Raw genomic sequence first — 18,062 nt, 5'->3', positions numbered from 1 at the left:
ATGCTACCAATCTTTGGAATAAAGTTCAGTAGTAAGATAACCACCTGAATTCTGAAATCAATTATGAGAGAACTAAGAAAATAAGCAATGTGGGACTGGAAAGAGCTCAGTGACTCTCTCCTGTGCTTTCAGAGCACCAGAATTCAGGTCCTAATACCCACACTGGGTGGCTTACAACCACTATAACTCTGGCTCCAAGTTTTCTGATCTTTGAGTGTGCCAGCACATGTATGGTGTACACTCACATAGACACATGAATTAGATTTTAAATTTTTTTATGTGTATCAATGTAGCTGCCTGAATGTGTGTGCACCACATGTATACCTGGTGCCCTGAAGGCCAGAAGTGGTGATGGATGCCCTGGACCTGGAGCTAGGATGGTTGTGAGTCAACATGGATGCTGGGAACTGAACTAAGTTCTGCTCTGCTAGAGAAAGAAGTGCGCTAAACCACTGAGCCACCTCTCTAGGTCATTAATAAGATGTTAGAAAATAAAACTAGAGCAATGATCCCACGTGAACTGGAGCATTTGCTAAGGAGAACATCCTTGCTTAGGAACAAGATGAATATATGAACTTAGAAAAAGAAGGAAACCTTCAGATAGGATGGGATTACTAGAAAACCCCTCAGAAGAAGCAACTGGATGAGGAAATACCGAGTGTTCGCCAAGAAAATGCTGGAAAACTGGTCAGGAAAAAAAGGTTTACTAAAGGTCAGGGTGGACCACAAGATAGAACACAGCAACTGAATACACAACACATAAAAATACAGCTGGTAGAGGAGGTGGGAAAGGTTGACCAGGTCCTGAGTTATAGCAAGGCTAGAGCAACTAAGGTGCCATGCTCTGCTGGACTATAAGGTCATTAAGGATATCAACAGCACAAAGGAGCTCAAGGGTCGGGCATGGTGACAAGCCTTTAATCCCAGCACTCAGGAGGCAGAGGCTCGAATCTCAGAGCTGGAGGCTGATCTACAGAGCCTAATCTTCCAGGACAATAAGGGCTGAGACCTAGTCTCAAAAATACAAAAACCTGAAGGATTTTTAATGTTTTCTTGTTTTAGCACAAAGAAATGATGTTTGAGGGGAAATTCATCCTAATTTGAACATTACACAGTACATACATCTAATCATCATGTGATACCTCACAAATATGCACAATCTTATGTCAAAACATTAATTTTAACAATCAGATCCTCATCTTCATAAATAGCAATGGGTGACACAGTGCCTTCTGCACACAGTGGCTCTACCCTTTCATCTGTAAAATGGGAACATACCTTAGTGTCGGGATGACTGAGTCAGTGGAGTAAAGCACTCCAACTAGCAGCAAAGACCAAACCAACACTCTAGACAGTTAGCTGCAGCTCCTCTCCACTCCAATGACCAGAGTTGGCCCTTTAAGTCTGTCTTATGGAGCTGACTCTGCAGTTAAGAGGGAAATGAGCAGTGAAGAGAAACTGGAGGAGAAAAGAAGATTCGGAAATGGGCGCCCCAGGAAAGAGGCAGGGAACTCGGGCTCCAGATACCTTTTACATAACACCAAGGTCTTAATCTTAAACATGATTTTTGCCAATAAATTTTGCCCACGTGGCAGATAAATAGAAACATGATATTTTGAGTTTTAGACTTGTTTACTTGCTTGCTTTGAGTTTTGTTTGGAGTTTGTATGTTTGCTTGAGACAAGGTTTCCTATATCCCAGACTAGTGTCAAAACAGAAGCTAGCAGTGAATTCCTGACCCTCCTGCCTCCACTCCCAAATGCTGGGGTTACAGGTGTGTTACCAAACCAGGCCCTGGCTTTAGTTTTGGTTCTCTCCCTCCTCCCCCATTCTTTCTTCTTTTCAGTTTTGTTCTATTTGCAATACTAGTATTGAGTCTCGGGCCCCAGGAATGCTGGCAAGTGGTCTACCACTGACTTACATTCCAGTCTGGTTTTGTAAGGTAGGTCTCACCATGCAGCCCTGCCTACATTGGTGCCCTCGGTGCTCTTGCCTCAACTCCTAAGCACTGGAATTACAAGAATATACACAACGCCCAGCCAACACATTGTACAGAAAACAGATGTAATTGAATAAACTATTATAATCACCCTTGAAAATATTACCCAGAGAAATAGAACTTTGGTAGACACCAAATGCCCCCATTGCTATCACAGGCCTCTCCTCTTGCCACAGATAGAGTCATGATGATCAGCCATCATTTTCTTGAATGTGTGGACACTTACACACTATGACTTAGCCTTCCCTGGCCTGTTTATAAATTGTAAAATGTTTGGGGTTGAAGCAAGTGCCTTTGTGTGAGTGCTAGGAAGTGTTCTACACAGACTAACATCGTCAACCACTGTTTTGCTCTGTTTCTGAAGACAGGATCACCCTACATAGCTTTAGCTAGCTTTGTTTTTGCTATGCGGCTGATCTCAAACTATCTGCCTGCCCTCACTTCCAAGTGCTGGAACTACGGCCATGTCCCACTTCACCCAGCTTTATATGTATTTCATATGTATTTTAAATCTATTAATTCACAGATATCTGCTCTATTCCTCCCTTGTTCTTCAAGTTAGCCATCTGGGAAGATCTAGACATGGATGTTCAATGCCTGAATTAATTAATACACAAGTATCTACAAAACAGACATCCTCAGGCCCTGTTGTAAGAGCTGGAATAAGTTTTATACAGGCATGCTTCCTGATTAAGGGAAGATGAATTCTATTTCACTGCCTTTCGGCCTACTTTATACATGAACTACACAACTGTTGCTTATTTTCCTTTACCCACCATCTTTAAAATGACTTAGTCTCCTATTATCTTTGGTTTTTGTTTTCTGAAACAGGGTCTCATGTATCCCAAGCTGGCCTTGGGGATTGCTGGTCCTTTTGCCTATCTCCAGAAACAAGCCAAAACCACCAAACCAGGTATGTGCTAGGCAAATGCTGTTCCAACAAAGCTACATTCCCCAGCCTCCTGCCTTTCGAAAGAATAGCCAGTTACTGATAACAACACACATACACAATGAACTTCCAAATTTAAACACTTTGCACTTAATAAATTATATGTACTAACGTTCAAGTCCTCCTACCTTTGCCGACAGAAACTTGGCTGAGTCATTTTAACCAGATCCTATTGGTTCCTGCCTGTTCCCCTGCTGACATGGATTGTTGTACAAACATCTTGTATATTTTATGCCCCAGACCTGGAATCAACCAGCCTCTAAGAAACTGGAATATTTCAGTAGGAAACAGTATGTAAAAGCTCCAAGCTCCTGAGCATGGTTAACACACACAATCTGACCTCAGACACAGACTGTGAAGAGTTTGAGACCAACCTAACACGGTGCCCAGGCTGGGCTCAGCTTCCTGGGTACTGGAATTACAGGTACCAGAAACCACACCCAGCTTTGACTTGTCTCAAAAAAATAGACCAGAGGGCTGGCAAGATGGCTCAGTGGATGAAGATGCCTGCTGCCAAGCCTGACCACCTGAGTTCAATCCCTGAGACTCACACAGTAAGAGAATTAACTCTCCACATTCATATACACACATCACACGCACATATGCACACACACACATTCACACAGGCACATGCACAAACGTAGTAAAATTTGTAAAAATAGCAAATAAAACATGATCTGTGCACTATGTTCATAGATCTGTCATTCTTTCTAGACCTTTCCAGTGCTAAGGAAAGATGAAACACCTGTATTACTTTCCTATTGCTGTGATAAAACACCATGACAAGACAACTTACAAAGGACTTTATTTGGGTTTCCAGTTCCAGAAGGATAAGAGTTCATGATGGGGGCTGGAGGGATGGCTCAGAATGAAAGTGTACTCTAAGCTCTTGCAGAGGAGCCAGGTTCAATTCCCAGCACCCTCATGGTGGTTCACACTTTTAATCCCAGCATTCAGGAGGCAAAGGCAGGAGGATCTCTAAGTTCAATACCAGCCTGGTCTATAGAACAAGTTCCAGGATAGCCAGAGCTACATAGAAAAACCCTGTCTTGAAAAAAACAAAAACAAACAAAATAAACAATGACAGGAGCAGAATGGAGGCATGGTGGCTGGAGCACGACCTGAGCACTCACACTCTGAACAGAAAACAAGATGCGGAGATTGGGAAGTGGGGAAGGCATGGGCTTTGGTTGAATTTAACTCATGAGCCAGCCTCTAGTGACCTACTTCCTCCAATGAGGACACACCTTCTAACCCTACCCAAAGAGTTTCACCACCAGGGCATCAAGTATTTAGATACCAAAGATAATGGGATACATTTGTCATTCAACTACTACAATACTTGATAATCTTATAGCACTTAGCACCCAAAGTCAGGGTTAGTAGATGGATGAGGTGGTGCATGTCTGCAGTTGCAGCCCCTGGAGGGACAAGATGTAAGGACTGCAAGTTCAGACCATCTTGGGCAACCAATGAGACCTTGTCTCAAATTCAAAAGTGAAAAGAGAAAGAGAGAAAGAGAGAGAAAGAGAGAGAGAGAGAGAGAGAGAGAGAGAGAGAGAGAGAACGAACTAGAGATGTAATTCGGTTGTAGAATGCTTGCCTAGTATGTGCAAAGCCCTGGATTCAGACTCCAGAACTGTACACACTAAAATAGGGGTACAGGTTTTACTTCTTCTATAAAACGAAACGCATGCGAGCGCGCACACACACACATAATTCTGTTTTATGTGTATGGCTGTCCAGCCTGCACATATATCTGTGTATATATGTATCAGAATCAGAGTGACAGATAGTTGGGAGCTGCCATGTGGATGCTGTGTCCTCAAAAAGAACAGCCAGGGCTCTTAACCACTGAGCCATGTATCCTGTCTTCCCAATGTCCTTAAGGATGTAAGATGACTTGGAATGTAACTCAGTTGATAGAACTCTTCCTTAGCATGCATGGAGCCCTAGGTTCAATCTAAGTTCTATATAAAACAGTGTGCGGTGGTACACACTTGTAGTTCCCAACAGTCAGACGAGAGGCATGGAATTCAGGGTTCTCTTCAGCTATATAGTGAATTCCAGATCAGCGTAGGCTACATGAGATGCTGTCTCAAAAGAAAAAAAAGACCTACGACATGAGAGTTAGAATATTTCATCACTACCCAATTGTTTTCTAATAAGCACATTTTAAAGTCCCTAGATAAATTAGCACAGTTCTCTCTTCCATCTTACACGGGAAATGCTTCTTTCTTACAGCGTGCAAACACTTGTGAGGGATCGGTCACGTCAGAAGACTGAGCTCCTACAATCGCCAGGCTCCTGTTGCAACCAGAGAGGCTGTGAAGGACCACCCCACACATGAAAACTTACACACACACACACACACACACACACACACACACACACACACACACATAAAAACTTGCCAAACTTCCCCCAAAGACCAGGTTGCCCTCTAGTGGAGCTGCTCAAGGACAAAATAGGCCAAACCTGGTGGAACAGGAAGTCAACTGACTGATATTTACTTAAATCATTATTCAACTTGGTCTTAAAATGGTTGCTGAAAGAAAGGAAACCTCTCTGTGGTTAGAATTGCAGAGAGCAGAAGCTGCTCAAATTCAAAGTACTTTACAAACTCACCGAGCACTGAAAGGCCTAGAACATGTCAAAATGACCTTTTGGTGTAGGGGTGCTACTACCTCCTCCCTGCCTTTTATATAAATATTACTAATTTATTGATATTTCTCCTCTTCTTAGCACTTACAGATCTTACTTAAACCTAGTCATAGTGTGACTCTGTCATCAAAACAGGTGGGAGAGGCTGGGAAGGTGGCTCAGTCAATAAAGTACAAGCAGGGGCACCTCCTTGTCATGTGTCTGAAATGCCAGGACTAAGAAGCAGACAGAAGAATTCCTTGCTGGCTAGCCAGGATGGCCAATCAGCTCCAAATTAAGTGAGAAGCCCTGTCATAAAATATAAGCTGGTAAAAAATTATTTAAAGAAGACATGAAATTAGGAGGGGGTCTGAAGGGGGAATATCAGAGGGAGGGGAGCAGTTGGAGAGGCTGTGATCAAGATACACTGTATATATGTATGAAATTCTCAAATAATTTGGAAATTTTTGAGGAAGACATCAGACATCCATTTCAGGCCTCTACACCAACTGATATACATGTTCACATGCACCAGAACACACCAGTACACACAAACACACCACACACATACATACGCCCACACATACACAAAGAAAGATAATAAGGAAAAATTTTTTTTTACAGATATCTTTTCTGGACCTAATCATAATGTTTTGTTCATGTTACCCCTTAGTTATTGTCCATTTTATTATTTAATCACATAATGAGCTTGGATTTTTTTAAATTTGTATTTACTTATTTGGATGGGTGTGGGTGAGTAGGGAGGTACAAATGTGGCCTTCTGAGGACAATTTGTAGGCGTCCATTCTCTCTCAGGTCATAAGACTTAGTAGTAAGCACCTTTACCTAGCAAACACCTTTACCTGCTGAACCATCTCACTGGCCCAAACCTAGTTATTTTTATTTTATGAAGAACTGCAGCAACATTGGGTTTCTGTTGTTGTTTGGTGTGTGTGTGTTTCAATATATACATTGAACCCAGTGTATACAGAATGCCAAGCAAGCACTCTTCCATAGAGACATATTCCTAACCCACTACAAAAATTCATTTCAGTGGCTACCAGGTATTTTCATATCTGTACATAACTATTGTATATGAGGATCTCTTGTATTTCCAGTGTTCCACTATTACCAGTGATTGTTAAGCAGAACATAAAATTTTATGCAGGTCCAAGTTTGATTATCGACAGCAGTATCACTAGGTCAGAGTTCAGGGCCATGAGGGCCAGCTAGGACCGGTTAAAAAGACAAAGCATCTCTCAGATAAGACATTCTGAAAGGTGTACCAGCACTTACAGGCATATTTGACTGGCAGACAGAAATTTCAAATGAAGTTAGTAAAAAGACAATCAAGTTGGGAAGACTGTATTTGAAGTGATTAAAAAAACGGAAAAAAAATCAATGGTCAGTTCTTAAGAATGAAATACTTTTAAGAGGATACGTGAGCAGATCAACGAGTGGAAGTTTTAAGTGTGGAAAAATGGCAACTGTGAAAGTAACCTCATGTAATCAGTTAAAAAATATCTACAGAACTTGTCAGAATTTGAGGAGTAATAAGGAAGGAAAAATACTAAAATTATTACAGACTTTCCAGGCCAGATAACCCAAATACCAAGGAATCCTGAAAGCTCAGTGTATGTTAGGAATACCTGTCCACCACATAATGGAGACCAGCCAAAGAACAAAATACTGGGCGCTTGTTTACTGTTAAGAATTTTAAGGCAGTAACAACCTATGGGCAGTTCAACCATCGTCAGTGTGGACTGGGAGAAAATGTTGGGGTCTCCGGCCTAGAGACCAAGAGATACCCTTACAGGACCTGTCACATGCTCGTCCCAGGAGCTGAGGTGTCCTCTCGATGGTCCAGCTCTGGGCCTCGGCCTCTCTGCCCTGAGTCTGGGAAACCATCCCAGACAAGGTAGGGCTCGGCCTTGGACTCACCCTAGTTACTCATAAACCAGCAGGAGGCGGCGCGCGACTGAAGCCTAGGCAGATCCGCAAAGCCGGGACCCATGGGGCGCGTGCGCACTAACGCAACCGGAAAGGCTCCGTGGAAGGCCGCCGCATTTAGGGAGCGTCTGCAAAGACCAGGAAAGGAAGCCAGGGGTCGTCTAATACGACCGCCGCGGTTAAGCAGGTACGCAGCAGGACGGAGAGGTCTGGGTCCCACCAGTGAGGACTGCTTTCGACAGGCCGCTAGCGCTACAGCCAGGAAAAAAACGGTTGAACTGGGGTTGCTGGGAGCTGAGGGAATAGGAGTGGCTAACTGGGCATGAAGTAAAAAAAAAAAAAACACTCAAGGCCAAGCGACCTTAAGGGACCACCTCGCAGAATTGACGTCTACTTCCGCTATGTCTAATACAGGACGCAGCCAATTCCAGTCCGCTACGACTGAACGCCCCTCTAGAGTTAAGCAATTTCTCCAGCCCACCTATCAATCACCGGTCTCAGCTGTCCAATCAGCGGACCAAGGGGGCGGGACTTCGAGGAGCGTCGAGTGACGTCAGCAGGCCTGGCAGCCAGAAGGGTGACGGACAAGGCTCGCGACTGAGGAGCTGTTAGCCCGCACCACAGCGGTAGTCGATGTAAACAGAGCCTCGCCCCTGCGGGTCCTGCGACGGCGCCTAGCTGGTGGGTAGTCTCGCGTGGGGCGGTAACTGCCAAACTCCGGGGGAGGTGCTTCTCCACTTTCCCTCCCCTTGTACACACCCCCGGCGCACCACGTGGGCGTGAAGCTAAACTGGAGGGGGGGTGTTAGGCTGACTTCTAACTTCATTGGCTGTTGCTGCTGCCGGCCCTCGCAAGAAATTGCTCTGATTGGTCAGCTGAGGGGGGCGTCGGGGGGTCTGAGTTCTAACGCTTCTGGTTGGTTGTGTGAGATAAGCTAGTGAGGTGCGTTCTTCCGCAAGGGGTTTTGATTGGTCAGTCGGAGAGGTTATCTGGGATTCGGCCAGCCCGGGCCAGGGACTTTGATAGGTGAGTTTGGTTAGGAAAATGGGAAATTCCTCTTCATGGACTCTCATTAGTACGATAGGGTTGCGCCCTAGGTTTCATATGGCTTTCTTTGCTTCACAGGATTGAGGAAGGTTTATGTTCCCGGAACCTTGGGAGCTGTCATAGCTAAAGAGAAGGAAATCTCAGTCTCCTAGAGGGGTCACCCCTCTAAAGATAGCTTCTGTCCCGTTTCTGGAAACCCTGGTATTTCTAGAGCAGGATTTGCTTTCACCAAACCCAAGTTGGAGACAGGAGGAGCCCCTGCACAGGACATAAGGATGCTGTAACCAGAAGATGGGATCACGGAACAGCAGCAGCGCAGGATCCGGGTCCTTAGAACCCTCCGAAGGCTTGTCCCGTAGAGGGGCTGGCCTGCGTCGTAGTGAGGAAGAAGAAGAAGAGGATGAAGATGTGGATCTGGCCCAGGTACTGGCCTATCTCCTCCGCAGGTAACTTACCCTCTGCTGTGACACTAAGTGTCACAATATCTTGATCTCAACTTCAGGCAGGAAAAGTGCAGAGGATAGGGAATGGTATTGTCCCAGGACAACGGTTGTGTTTGAACAGAACGACCTTTCCCTGCTGGATGTCCATACTCTATGTAGCTCATACCCCAAATGGTTCTCACAACACACTCTACTAGTTGAGGAGCTTCTTGGGGGAGCCTTTTTGGCTGTGACAACACAAATTTAATCTGTTTTCCAAGAAAATAAAACAAGAAGGAGAGGGATTGTGGAGGAAAGGAGAGATACGTTAAATCACTTCCCTTGTGAGATGAAGCCATGCAGATTTACTTGAAAAACAAGTTTACATCAACCTTACTAGCCCTGCTTTTAAGAAAATAATGCCCTGAAGGGGTAACCACCAGGAACTAAGACCATGAATACCTGGCTTTGCTTGCTTGCCTAGGATTCCTTGGGAAAAGATGAACCCAGTATCTCTTCAGACACTGTGTTCTGTGCTGTGTTCCTAAGGCAGCGGCTGTGAGAGTTGTCCTTGTCAGCTTGACAGGGTCTGGAATCACCTAGGGGACAGCACACCTAGGAAGGATGGATTATTTAGCTTCTCTGGGCAGGCCTGGAAGGGATTATGGTGATTGGGTTCATTGGAGCAGGAAGACCCACACTGAACGTGGGTGGCACCATTCCATGGCTGTGGGTCCTAGACTGTATAAAAAAGGAGAAAGCTAACTAAACACAACCATTCATCCCGCCCTCTTCCTGGTTGTGAATGCTATGTAGCCAGCTGTTCCAGGCCCTGTTGCTTTGACTGCCCTGCCATGTCAGACTCTGCCCTTGAGCTGTGAGCCAGAATTAGCCTTCTCTCACTTAAGGTGCTTTTGTTGGGGTATTTTATCATGACAGGAAAGGATACTAAGAATGGTAACCAGGGCTACACAGAAAAACAGAGATGGAAATGCTCTCCTAATTCTTACTTAGCTCTTCAACTCATGGTGTAGCTTTGTGGTAGAAGCTTACTCAGCATGCACTGAGCCCCTGGGTTCAGTCCTTAGCCCTGGAGGAAAACAGTATTTAGCCCTGAGAAAAATCAATATGGTAGATGAGTCTTCATAACCTGTTAGAACTCTGTGTTCATACTCTTAGGAGTTCAAACTAGTTTCCTGCTGTGTTATGTGTGTTTATTTTTGTTTTGTTTGTTTGTTTGTTTTTGTTTTTGAGGCAGGGTTTTTCTGTGTAGCCCTGGCTGCCCTGGAACTCACTCTGTAGACCAGGATGGCCTCCAACTCACAGAGATCCACTTGCTTCTGCCTCCTAAGTTCTGGGATTAAAGGCATGCACCACCACTGCCTGGCCCTACTATGACTTGTAGGAGACTTAAAATCCAACTTCAAAATGAGAACCAAATGTACTAAGAGCTAGATAGCCATTGAGTCCAGCCAGATAGCCATTGGTTAGATGGGAGAAGGGATCCCCTCCTTTATAATGGGAATCTCCCCCACAGAGGCCAAGTGAGGCTGGTGCAGGGAGGAGGTGCAGCAAATTTACAACTCATCCAGGCCCTCTCGGACTCAGAGGAAGAGCATGACAGTGCCTGGGACGGTCGCCTTGGAGATCGATACAACCCACCTGGTAAGAGGAGAGGCCATCTAGTGGTTTTTGGTTTTGTGTTTTTTCTCAGATAGGGTCTCTCTGTATCCCTGGCTGTTCTAGAATTCTCAGTGTAAACCAGATGGGCCTTCCTCTGCTTCCTGGGTGCTGGGATGAAAGCCATGCATAACTGACAATCTAATCTTAATGTTGGAAGATGTTCACTAGCCCATTTTACCTTTAAAGTGAGTCAGTCTTCTGAAGCTTAGTAGATTAAATGGAAAGTAGAGAATTCAGGGGACGAGGGAATCCTTGTAGCCAACCACATTGAGTGGGCACAATTTTGCTAGTTCATGTCTGGGCTGAAAGTCCTGGAACGAGACTTCTTTTTTGGTACTCACAGTGGATGCAGCCCCTGACACCAGGGAGCTGGAATACAATGAGATCAAGACACAAGTGGAATTGGCCACAGGGCGACTGGGACTTAGGAGGACTGCCCAGGAGCATAGCTTTCCTCGAATGTTATACCAGGTAGGCTTTTCTGCCTCTAGGCAGCCTGGCAGCAGACCTGTTTAGGCCAGAAGTTCTGCCAGCCCCTGAAAAAAGGAAGGAAACTTCCAGTGTGGGGCTCAAGTGTGTTCACAGCCTGCATCTCGGTGCTGTGTGGTGTTTGCTTTTGTAGTAAGAGAGATGCCCTTGGAGGAGGGGGCTTGGTGTGGTTACAGTGGCTCTCCAGTTCTGCTAGCAATATTCCCCAATCCCTTCCATTTAGAGAGAACGGGGCCTTTGCCACCGGGGAAGCTTCTCCCTTGGAGAACAATCTCGAGTGATGTCTCAGTGAGTATGGGGTTTGGTGGAGAGACTTGGGGGCCAACTAGACCTTATCTCCTACACTTGGAAGGGTACAAGTTAAAGGTTTCTCAGAATACTAAGACTAATTTGAAGGGGGCTGACGCTGTGAGAGTAAACGAAATAGGGAAGTGTAAAGGATGACAGAAGAGACAATGGGATTATATACAAGGCCAGAGGGATATGCTACATTCCACTCTGTTAACTGGAGCTCTTACCCAGAGCTCCCCATCCTCCCTTTCTCTCCCCTTCTCTAGCTTCTTGCCCAATGATCTAAGTTTCACTGATACCTACTCTCAGAAGGCTTTCTGCGGCATCTACAGCAAAGATGGTCAAATCTTCATGTCTGCTTGCCAAGGTACAAGACCCCAGTCTTACTAACTAACTGCCTTAACCTAAAAAAATATTTTCAACGAGACTAGAAAGCCTCAGACCCAGGGATCTCAAAACCTGGCTTAGAGATGCTTAGCTTCAAGATGGCGTATCAAGGGAGACTTCAGAAACATCAAGCAAAAGAGGTCTGATGTAGAAGGCTATAAGGAAGATAGCCCATAATTTTGCCTGATATCCTCTCTGCAGATCAGACAATCCGACTGTACGACTGTCGGTATGGCCGCTTCCACAAGTTCAAAAGCATCAAGGCTCGGGATGTAGGCTGGAGTGTCCTGGATGTAGCCTTCACTCCTGATGGAAACCACTTCCTGTACTCCAGCTGGTCTGATTACAGTGAGTGAGGACCAGACCTCTGCAGTGTCTCCAGCTTGGGACCTCAGAACATGGCCCCCATGTGTTCGTCTCTTCTGGGATAAAATAGCATACTGTGTCCTCAGAAAATCGCTCCCCAACTGCTCTGCCATCCCTGCCATTTGCTTTCTCCCTTCTTAGTTTTACTTCCATTTTCTTTCCCTCAACCCTGAAGAATTCTTGTTTCTCTTCTCTTAGTTCATATCTGCAACATCTATGGGGAAGGAGACACACATACTGCCCTGGATTTAAGGTATTGGCTTTTTCTTGTCATACTTATCAGAGACTTCTCCAGGAAGGCTTTCCAGGAGTACCTCTTGGACAGGAGCTCCCACCTAGATGAACAAGTACACCGCTTGCAAATTTCTCTGTGTGGCTTCCTGAGAGCACTGCCCATCCTGTGAGCTCTAGTTTACAGGCTTACTTCTGGGTTCTCAGAGGTGGTCTGCATGCTAGCATGGGTTGGTGGGCCTACTGTGTCCCCTTTTTTATAGTCTTTGTCACATGCTTGGTAGATTGACAAAAAGTGAAAGGACAGCCACTTAGCCTAGCTCCTCCTTTGCTCTCTCTGTCTAGGCCAGATGAACGTCGCTTTGCTGTCTTCTCCATCGCTGTCTCCTCAGATGGACGAGAAGTACTAGGAGGGTGAGCATTGTGGGAAATGTCTACCTTGATTAGTGAGGTAAGAGTTCTGCCAGAGGTAGTTTCTGCTGTTACAGAGACTACACTACCAGCTATGGAAAACAACTTGCCTTCTCCAAGGTCAAGGTTTACGAGTTGCCTCACTCTTGCTCACCAGTTCCCTGCATGAGGTGGCAGGTCTCAGGCCTCCTTGAACGCTAAGCTGCTGTTCCTTCCATATGTGAAAGAACACAGAGCTCACTCCCTAGATGAGTTCCTCTGCCGGATTCTCCTGAGAACACAGAGCAAAAGTCTTGGCTCTATGACCCTCTTATCTCATTTCTTACAGAGCCAATGATGGCTGCCTATATGTCTTTGACCGAGAACAAAACCGGCGTACTCTTCAGGTATTGTTTGTGAGATAAGAACCTCCTCCTCCTGGTCTTTGGCCTGTTTTTAAGACCAGAGAAATCCTAAAACTCTTAGCTTCCTGCTATTCTAGATTGAGTCTCACGAGGATGATGTGAATGCAGTAGCCTTTGCTGACATAAGCTCCCAAATCCTGTTCTCTGGGGGAGACGATGCCATCTGCAAAGTGTGGGATCGACGAACCATGAGGGAGGATGATCCCAAGCCTGTGGGTGCACTGGCTGGACACCAGGATGGCATCACCTTTATTGACAGCAAGGTAAACAAAGAAACAAGACTGCATAGCCAGATTCTTAAGGTTCTGGTTGCCCAGGAGGGTGTAACAGTGGACTGGTATGGAAACTCAAAAGTTCCTTTTTAAAGTGTGCAGGAACTGGAGTTTAGGAGAAGTGTTGAAGGCAAGAAACACTAGTGTCTTCTGTACTCATCAGTCTGCAAGGACCAAAGCAGGACTTTACAGGATGAGGCAGAAAGATGGCTCAGTGGTTAAGAGCACTACTGTTCTTCCAGAGGACTCAGATTCAGTTCTCAGCATACACCGCAGCTCACAACCATCTGTAACTCCAGTTCCAGGAGATCCAGTGCAGGGAGAACACCTATACACATAAAAGAAATAAATGACAAACAAAAGTAGAAAACCATTTAGTCCAAGTTACAGTGAGGAACACAGCTGGTACTCTGTGTTAGGCATTTTCTCTCCCTTGGTGACACAGATATAGACCAGGCTAGACCAGATTAAAAGTAGGATAAAGGCAGGTTTATTAGGAGGCTACTCTCGGGTGAGGTCACCAATCTCACAGGTGGAGGTCAGTGAAGTCACACATCTAGGCCAAAGCAAGGGGGTTTTATAGAGCTAGGCGAACAGTGATGATAGGAGCTGGGACTGTGTCCATACATGGTCAGAACCTGAGTCCCTGGGCAGGCTCTCTTGGGTGGGTTGCTGGAAACACAGAGACTAGGAATCATAACATGTCAGCAGTTTCTCCAAGTGGGCGGGGGATTTTTTTCTCTGAGTGGGGCAGGGTTGGGGAAAGGAGGGCAGATGGGGTTTGTCAGCTTGTACAGGGGACGGGCGGGGGCTCCAGCCTAACTCTTTGGGTAAAAGTCTGGAGATGAGGAGATCTGAAGCAGAACTCTTCTGGATGAGTCAGGACCCCAGAGCGAGGAGCTCCACTGGCAGGCAGGAAGCCTGACAAGCTCCCGTGCATCTGTTCATTCTTGGATTCCTAGGGTGATGCCCGCTATCTCATCTCCAACTCCAAAGATCAGACCATTAAGCTTTGGGATATCAGACGCTTTTCCAGCAGAGAAGGCATGGAAGCGTCACGACTGGCTGCCACACAGCAAAACTGGGACTATCGCTGGCAGCAGGTGCCCAAGAAAGGTAAACGCCAGAGTGAAGCTAGGCCTGGGGATCGAGAGCTGGTGTGGCTAGAGGACTTAACCACTGGGATGGACTTGGATGAGCTTGGGATGTTGTCTGTTGCCAGGGAGTCCTGGAGCCCTCCCCTCAGTCTTTGCTTTTAGACCTTTTATTGGTTAGGCCATGAAAGGGAGGGGTTCCCAAGCTTGAGAGAACATAGAACCCACCAACACAAAAGTATTTTAGTATCACTGACAGTGTCAACTCAGCAGGGCCATATTGATGACTTTTCTCATATGGGGAAAGTCAGCCAGTTACTTTTGGATACCCAGTTGTCTTTGAGTGTTGATCTCCATTAAGAGTTAGTGGCACTGGACAATTTAGACAGTCACTCATCTAAGGCTCACCTCCAACACCATGTATCCTTCCCCAGCCTGGAAGAAGTTGAAGCTCCCAGGTGACAGCTCCTTGATGACCTACAGAGGCCATGGAGTGCTTCACACTCTGATCCGATGCCGATTCTCCCCAGCCCACAGCACCGGCCAGCAGTTCATCTACAGTGGCTGCTCTACTGGCAAAGTGGTTGGTAAGGATTTTGTGAGCACAGGCCTTAAGAGGGGCAGACTTGTTTCTCTGGCATTCCATCTATAATACAGTGAGCACTTTAATAACAACTACAAGGAAATTTTTATTTAGCTTGGAGCAGGAAAGGCTTAAACAAGGAACTAGGAAGCATTTTTGAGCACTTTTAATTAAGAAAGGGAACATAGAATTCTAGTTAATAAATAGATTACCAGAAGTCTAATTCTGTTTTTACCCAGTCAAAGAAAAGGATCACAAGTAAAAGGTGGGAGGGAGGGCAGCAGAGGCAAGCAGATGACAAAAGGGCAGCATTGAGTTGCTGAGCATAGGAACTCATGCCTGTGATTCTGCATTAGGAGGTAAAGGGTTGCCATGAGTTCAAGGCCAGCCTGAACTACATCCTGAGTTTGGGACAGATCAGACTATAAAGCAAGGCCCTGCCTCTCAGAATAAAAGAAAGCATGAGAAGTAAACGTCATGGAGGCTCTGAAGCAGGAAGAAGGCACCAGAAAGAAGCAGGCTAAGGAGACGGGTCAGGCAATAAGCACTTGCCATGCAACCATGAGATCTGAGCCCAGATCCCCAGACCCCACACGTGGTGATACAATGAATCCCCAGTGCCCAGGGATGGGGGCAGATGCAGGAGGGTCCTGGAACTGGTAGGCCAGCCAGTCTAGCCAAATCAGCAAGCTACCAGTTGCACTGAGACTCTTTTCTCAGCTAGGCAGTGGTCATACGCCTTTAATTGCAGCACTCAGGAGCAGAGGCAGGTAGATCTCTGAGTTTGATACCAGCCTTGTCTACAGAGTAAGTTCCAGGACAGCCAGAGCTGTATCATGAGACCCTGTCTCCTCTGTCTCAAAAAAACACAAAACAAAGTAAAACAAAACAAATAAGGAAGGAAGGAAGGAAGACTCATTCTCAATAGAGAATGATCAAAGAGTAGCTGCCATGACCTATGGTCTCCACACATACCTGCATCCGCACATGTGTGCACTCACTCACACTGCACACTGACTAAAGTTGGAAAAGCAGAAGTGTGCCTGCTAGACAATGAACATGTGCTCTCATCTACCCAAGCTGGGATTCACTGTTGGTACCTTCCATGCCTTGCTAAAAATGTTTATTTTATCTTATTTTTATGAGTCAGGGTTTCTCTGTATAGTCCCTGCTGTCTCGGAACTTACTATGTAGACAAGGCTGGCCTCAGAGATGCAACTGCCTCTGATTCCTGAGTGCTGGAATTAAAGGCATGAGCCATGCCTGACATTGGTACAGGTTTTAAAGCCTGTTTTTTCATTTTATTTGAGACCAGAACAATGTAACCCAGGCTGGTCTTGGAACTATATACCTAGGGCTGGACTTGAGCTACTTATTCTCCTGCTTTCACCTCCCTAGTGTTGAGATTGTCACCATGCATTTTTGTCACAGTAGTCCTTGTATTGTAGCTAAGGGCCAGGGATACCCACATTCCATTCCACACCTTCAATCCAAGGTAGGAACAGGAGCAAGAGAAGGAAGCAGGCAGAGTACCATCCTCTGAGGTGGCCTTTACTCCCATGGGCAAGTAGGATGCTGCCTGAGAAGCAAGTCAGTGGTACTGCTGTGGGAACTGAGGGGCAGTTCCTCCAGCAGCCCTGTCTATTCTGGCTTTTTTTCCTGCACAGTATATGACCTCTTAAGTGGCCACATTGTGAAGAAGCTGACCAATCACAAGGCCTGTGTGCGTGATGTCAGTTGGCATCCCTTTGAAGAGAAGATTGTCAGCAGTTCGGTGAGGTTCCAGGGGTTGGGAGTAGGAGGACAGCACATGTCTAGAGCTGGGACCTGGGAAGGGGCAACTCCCTGACTGCTTCCCACTTTCTGCTTTGCAGTGGGATGGGAACCTACGTCTATGGCAGTACCGCCACGCTGAGTACTTCCAGGATGACATGCCAGAATCTGACATGAACAGAGTCTGTTCCAGTGGCTCTACTCCGGTGCCCTGCCCATCTGTGGCCTTTTCCTCACCTCAGTAGATCTGACCTCCAGTTCTGTATAGGGTGAATTCTCAGCATATTCTCTGCCTCCTCCTCCCTTTCCCCTTCTGGGGAGTATGTGGAGGAACTGCTGACACTGGGTAGTGAGAAACAGAAACCCAGAGTCTAGGCCCAGGCTGAGCCTGGACTACCCACCCCCAAACTGGGCCAAGTGGTTTCCTCATGCATTCATACCCAGTCTGCTTGGATTTCTATCTCTAGCCAGAGTGTGGCAGGACATCCATTATCTGGGGTGCAACAAGAGTCTTGAGTGTGTTTAATCATGTTCTGATGTTAGATATTGGCTCATAGTGTAGACACTTGAGGTCTGCATAGACCCATTAGCAGTACCCTTTGCCCAGGTCGTCACACTGAGAGTTAGATTGCTCAATCAGGGCCAAGTATACTGGCCTTTCTTACTGAAGTCTTTGAGGGAGGACAGGGTAGGTAGGAAGGTGTTTCCTCAGCACCCACCTGAGGTGGGAGGTCTGCTCTCATACTTGGACTTTGAAGTGAAGAGACTGGTCTGAGAAGTATGGGTCTCAGAAGCTCCATATGGCCCTACTCACTGTTGGATCCTATCATTGCTGGTGGCCAGCAGCTTCACAAAAAGATAAAACAGGACTTTCTCACCTTCTCACTGGCTGTGGCTCTCCTAATAAACTGTCTGTGGGAAACTGGCTCCCTGTCTGTGTCACTTTCCCTTTTTTCTATCTGGGATCTGTTGTCTTCTCACTTCAGGGAAGCAGGTTTAAACTTGCTGAGGCAGTACATACTGTAAACTCCTTGGACAAAAGGATCAGAAGTTGAAGGTCATCCTCAG

At 46.1% G+C, this 18,062-nt stretch overlaps 1 protein-coding gene across 5 annotated transcripts; it reads left to right on the top strand.

The window, feature by feature from the left end:
• Positions 1 to 7,571: 7,571 nt before the first annotated feature.
• On the top strand, positions 7,572 to 17,921 carry Dcaf11 (DDB1 and CUL4 associated factor 11). 5 transcript variants are annotated; one of them, XM_034497847.2, is made up of 16 exons: positions 7,572 to 7,728; positions 7,956 to 8,222; positions 8,800 to 9,011; positions 10,548 to 10,675; positions 11,037 to 11,164; positions 11,406 to 11,470; positions 11,740 to 11,840; positions 12,062 to 12,208; positions 12,425 to 12,479; positions 12,803 to 12,871; positions 13,197 to 13,254; positions 13,350 to 13,535; positions 14,507 to 14,660; positions 15,073 to 15,225; positions 16,889 to 16,995; positions 17,096 to 17,921. In XM_034497847.2, the coding sequence occupies exons 3-16, from the start codon at positions 8,989 to 8,991 to the stop codon at positions 17,237 to 17,239; spliced, it is 1,518 nt and encodes a 505-aa protein (XP_034353738.1). In that variant the 5' UTR covers positions 7,572 to 7,728; positions 7,956 to 8,222; positions 8,800 to 8,988; the 3' UTR covers positions 17,240 to 17,921. The 5 variants fall into 5 exon arrangements, with proteins under 5 accessions (XP_034353738.1, XP_034353735.1, XP_034353736.1 ...); XM_034497844.2 differs by having other exon boundaries at positions 8,800 to 9,034; XM_034497845.2 differs by having other exon boundaries at positions 8,667 to 9,011.
• Positions 17,922 to 18,062: the final 141 nt, after the last annotated feature.

The sequence above is a fragment of the Arvicanthis niloticus genome, chromosome 3 (assembly GCF_011762505.2).
Source record: "Arvicanthis niloticus isolate mArvNil1 chromosome 3, mArvNil1.pat.X, whole genome shotgun sequence".
NCBI lineage: Eukaryota > Metazoa > Chordata > Mammalia > Rodentia > Muridae > Arvicanthis > Arvicanthis niloticus.
The sequence above is the reverse complement of the archived record's forward strand: the minus strand, read 5'-3'. Positions and strand labels throughout refer to the sequence as shown.

Coding starts and splice junctions, on each gene's coding strand:
- Dcaf11 (XM_034497844.2), top strand. CDS start 8,880: ATGGGATCACGGAACAGCAGCAGCGCAGGATCCGGGTCCTTAGAACCC. Junction 14,661..15,072: donor GCAGCAGGTGCCCAAGAAAG/GTAAACGCCAGA, acceptor ATCCTTCCCCAG/CCTGGAAGAAGTTGAAGCTC. Junction 15,226..16,888: donor CTCTACTGGCAAAGTGGTTG/GTAAGGATTTTG, acceptor TTTCCTGCACAG/TATATGACCTCTTAAGTGGC.